General features: G+C 35.1%; 1 protein-coding gene across 1 annotated transcript in view; it reads left to right on the top strand.

Moving 5' to 3' along the window:
- Nucleotides 1–1,830: 1,830 nt before the first annotated feature.
- The window catches only part of LOC136026555 (sphingosine kinase 2-like), a gene marked incomplete in the record, with an annotated part of 44,277 nt that continues 41,440 nt past the window's right edge, over nucleotides 1,831–4,667 (top strand). The window contains 1 exon segment of the mRNA XM_065703240.1: nucleotides 1,831–2,192. Coding sequence (XP_065559312.1) covers nucleotides 1,859–2,192 — 334 coding nt within the window.

Genomic DNA, 4,667 nt, shown 5'->3' with positions numbered 1-4,667 from the left:
GCGAATATGGGAATAAAAAAAGCTTTTTGTGTTGATTCCAAATATTAAAGAATCATTAAATATAATGCTAACCATCAAAAGCTACGAGCCTGAGAAAATTTGTCTGATTTTTTAAAAAAAAGGTAGAAACATCCCTCAAATGTCAATAAATCTTATTGAAAATCTCACCATCAGATTCAGCGTAAAAGAGGACTCAACTGTAGAGGTTTCAAGCTCCGATCTGTAAAAATGAGGAATTTTGTTTTTTGCCAGAAGAAAGATCGTAAATGTGTGTTTGGTTGTTTTTCCTTTGTTCTTCCCACTGGTGATCGTACCGAACCAATAATCCTAGAAGATCAGAAGAGGGTTCATTTGAACGGAAGTTAAAAGCTCGAATGCTCTTTTTTAAATGATAAAAGATTGGAGGGCAATTATCTCCCTCCTACGCCCTTTGTTGCCCCAAAGTCGTCCGATTTTGAGATATTCGTTTTGTTCAGCATAGTTGAAAGGTCCTATAACCATGCCTTTGTGGATGACAAGACCACCTACCGCCCCCGGAGGAAGGCCTACGAGTTATGGAATTTGCTCAATGTTTATATATAGTATTTGTTATTGGGAAGCATACAGATATTTGTCGGGGACGGGGATTTTCTGATGTTTTTTTTTTACGGGGAGAATTTCCCGTTGGAAGTGGAGTTTCCGGGGGTGAAATTTCCTGAAGAAATTTTGCTGGGGGAAATTTGTCAGATATACAAAATTCGCTTTATTTTTTTCTCGTTAGCAACTAAAGTTTAAAGTTATGGATATGCTCTAATAGAATTTTCCAAGGGAAATTTTCAGTGGAGTTGGAATTATGTGGGGATTTTCCAGGGACAAATTATCCATGGGGGAGTTATTACCAGGAGAAATTCTCTATTGGAATATTTTATGCGTGGAAAGATTTTCTCCGTAGGGGAAATCCCCTCTGATCTGAAAAACGATCTAAAATTATATAAAAAACAAATCTTTTTTTTCAAGCGGAATCGTCCACAAGATATTTTCCTAAGGGAATTTGAAGCGAAAATGGCATTGTCCGGGGTAATTTTCTGGGAAAAAGGATTTAAGTGGCGGGAAATTTCCATGGAAGAATATTTTTAGGGGATTTTCCGTGGAGGGGGAGTGGATTTCCCGAGGCTTTTTGAAAAAGGACCAGAATTTAAGTAACAAAATCAGTTTTTTGTGCTGAAAGTAAGGAGCAACATTAAAACTTAAACGAACAGAAATTATTACTTTAATGAGGGGGGTTGTCCCCTCCTCAATACCCCGCTCTTTATGTTAATACTTGATTTTTAGTTCAAGTCTTTAGTAACGACTCCTGAAACGGAAGGGATGTTTAATTAGAACCTGATCCTTTTTTAAAAGTACTAGAAGACCAGAATGAAGATATGGGTTTGAGGAGGATGCAGGCCCCCTCGTGTACGAATTAATTTTTATTTGTTTTAATTTCCAATGTTGCTCCTTACCTTGAGTAGAAAAAACTTTTTTTTTGAGGAGAGGGTATTTCATTTTCAGAAATTTCTTGGGAATTATAATCCAGAAGTTTTGCTAAGTTGCCTTGTCTACATAATTTTATCTAAAGAAGGAGATGTAGGAATAGACATAAATTAATAAACTTAGAAAAACACGCTTTCTAAGTTTATGTTGACAAAAAAAAATTATTTCTATGAGAATACTTAGAAATAAAAGAGGGTTTGGTTAAGAATGTTGACTTTTTAGCCACAAACACAAACTTAAACGATCTTAGTTTTCTTTCAATGAACGTCCGTAAATTGAAAATATGGTCTATATCTAAGACTTTTTCTTTCAGTTACATTACACTGTTGGATGATTCATTGTCATAATGGATGAGCTGTTTCATTACGAGGCAAAAAAAACTAAACACTTAGTCAGAGTTGAGGTCACTGACGAGAAAATCACGTTTTTGGCAGTGAATGCGGCCGCCTGGGTTTTTGAAGCTGATATTAAAGACATTGTAGGGTGTCACCTAATGAAAAATGTGTCTTTAAATGATCCCTATTTGCGAATATTTTACTACCCTTTCGATGACAGAAGAACAAGACGAAGACAGATTATAGTTGATTTGAAACCAGCTGGTGACAAGGCCTATGATGACTGTCTAAAGATTAAATTAATGATTCTTCGTGCTTCTTGTGGCTTTCCTAGGGATTGGAGTGGTAAGCTGACTTATTTAAAGGCCTTGATAGACGTAATGGTATCTCCCAGCATGTCAAGAGCATATTTCTATAAACCATAATCTCTTTGAAAATCTGAAAATAAAAATTCTCTTAATATAAACTTTTTGTTTGTAAACTGGATGATTAAAAAAAAGAATTTTTTGGTGAGGACAGTAATGAGCACGTTAAGTGAAATGAAGTAAGCTTAATTCTCTATTACAGGAACTTTTGCATACATTGAATAAAATATTCAATTTGGGATAATTGTGTATTGCACCGATCACTCTCAAGAAGTGAAGTTGGATTAACATAATGAAATATACGAAAATATAATGAAAAAAATACTTTGGTTACAAAATTATGGAAACCTAAACAGAAAATTATGGAAATCAGGTCGCCTAGAAAGTATTATATTAAATACCTAACATAAGCAACTGTACATATTTAATATTTAACTAAAATATACCTGCATAGTCGCTTATCTTACTCAGGCTAAGCTGATCATCTTCGAGTGCACACAGAGAAACCGGTTTAAACAGAACAAGAACAACAGTATGGTTGGTATAATACACAAGTACCCACATTGGTTTCTATTCAGAGCTCTCATGCTCAAGTAAGACGCCTTAAAAGTAAAATTCCTAGTTCAAAAGAATGTGTCCAGTCGATAAGTACGGTGTTTTTTTGTGGTCTGCAGCGTTTGTTTAATATGGGCAAATATGTGTATTTAATCGTTCGTTACTAATGTGTTTTTAATGAGGTGTGAATCGTTTGTCCAGTCCTTAGTAGTATTTTTTAGATTTTCTTCTTCTTATGTTTATGAGGTTTGTGGATCAGTATGATGTCCATTCACCTCTTAGACATTACATTAATACCTTCACTGATTATTGAAAGCTTCTGGTAATATTCCTAGAAAAAAATCTGCCGGTTGACAACAAGCAACGTGCTGCTAGTAATAATGGCATCTTTTCAGGATTGATATCATCAATCTATAAATAATAGCTTCTAATTCATGTGACAGGGAGCAATTGATGAGAGCATCAAAAGTTAAGGGGGTCTTTAATTAGATGAAATATAACTGAAAGATTTTAAGAATAAGCATCATTTTCACCACCACAGCACTTCATATCACCTATTACTACTCTTTCATTCCGCCGTGCAAAAACTGGGGTAGCAAAGTACAAATGCTTCTTGGCAGTTCTCAAATTTGTTGGGGCATTTTGTCTGAAAATACCATTTTTAAATATAAAAATACTTTTTGCTCAAAGAAAAGCTGTCAAAGTACAAATTGTGCTGCTAAAGTGTCGGCAGCTTTTGGAATTCTGTTCGAATTCTGTTACTGGCGGCTTTGGAATTTTTTCCATGCCTGCTCTCCTTGTTTGTCTGCCTCTGCTCTTAATAAGTACCAGAAAATAAGGTAATTGGGTGGAGCTAAAGAAACTTTATTGCCCAAAGCTAAATAAACTTAACCAAGCCTAAGGAATGGCAGATTTTGTTTGCTTCTAGGTTATATTTAGCATGATGCTAGTTACAGGCTTAACTTTTAGCAGATGGGGTAACTTTTAGGTGTATATGCACATAGGTTCAGGCAGTGGTGCCAATTCACAAAAATGTAGGGGGTCGGCAAAGTGTATTTTTCAAAATCTAGGTGGGGAACAGTTTTGTTGTGTCATTTAATTTTGTGACGTTAATCGACAAATTTTCTAAGCCAATTGCATTGTTCCTTAGGCATATACAAGAAAGTTGGTCCAGATTATCGCGAGTTTTTTTTTGTTCGTTGTTGTATTTACTTGTTGTTGCTATATCCAATTCTGAGGCAGTAAAAAGAACACAAAACCTGATTGGCTCTTTTGTAAGAAATTAAACCCAGTAAAAAGAACAAACAGTTTTGTAGTTATAACATTTTTTCTAAGTTGTCTCATTTTCTCTGTTGTTTGACTATGCTATAACTAGCTATACCGCTGACAATTTTCTCTTAAAGAAGATTGTGGTCTTAATAGCACCGATATCAAAAGTCAGAGATTTTTTGGTTTAAGCAATAATGTTTTCAATAATCTGGATAGTTGCTGAATAAGATTAGTATAACCTTTGCGCCACACTTAAAAGTAACTCATGCGCAAATCAGCCATCGCAAAATTAAACCCCGAAAAATTAGACATTGCAAAACTCTACTTGCCAAAAATTAACTCAGCAAACACTCAGCCACTGCAAAATTCAACTTAGTATAATTGGACCGAGCAAAAATCAGCCCAACCCTGGCAAATGTAACATTAAAAATTAGGTGAAATTCTACCCACGCAGCAGAACTCGGCACGAAGGAAATTTGACATACCAGAATCCAACGCGCACGAATTCTAATTTTTGCACCTCATGTACAGAGATGGGCCTTTACCACAATTGTTACTGTAATTCTTCACATTTTTCGCAGATAAATATGATGACGATTATTGTTATTTTTCTGTTAAAAACCAAAGTCTT

Source organism: Artemia franciscana, chromosome 4 (genome assembly GCF_032884065.1).
Source record: "Artemia franciscana chromosome 4, ASM3288406v1, whole genome shotgun sequence".
Classification (NCBI taxonomy): domain Eukaryota; kingdom Metazoa; phylum Arthropoda; class Branchiopoda; order Anostraca; family Artemiidae; genus Artemia; species Artemia franciscana.
Note: the sequence above shows the minus strand (reverse complement) of the source record. Positions and strands in the feature narration are given on the sequence as shown.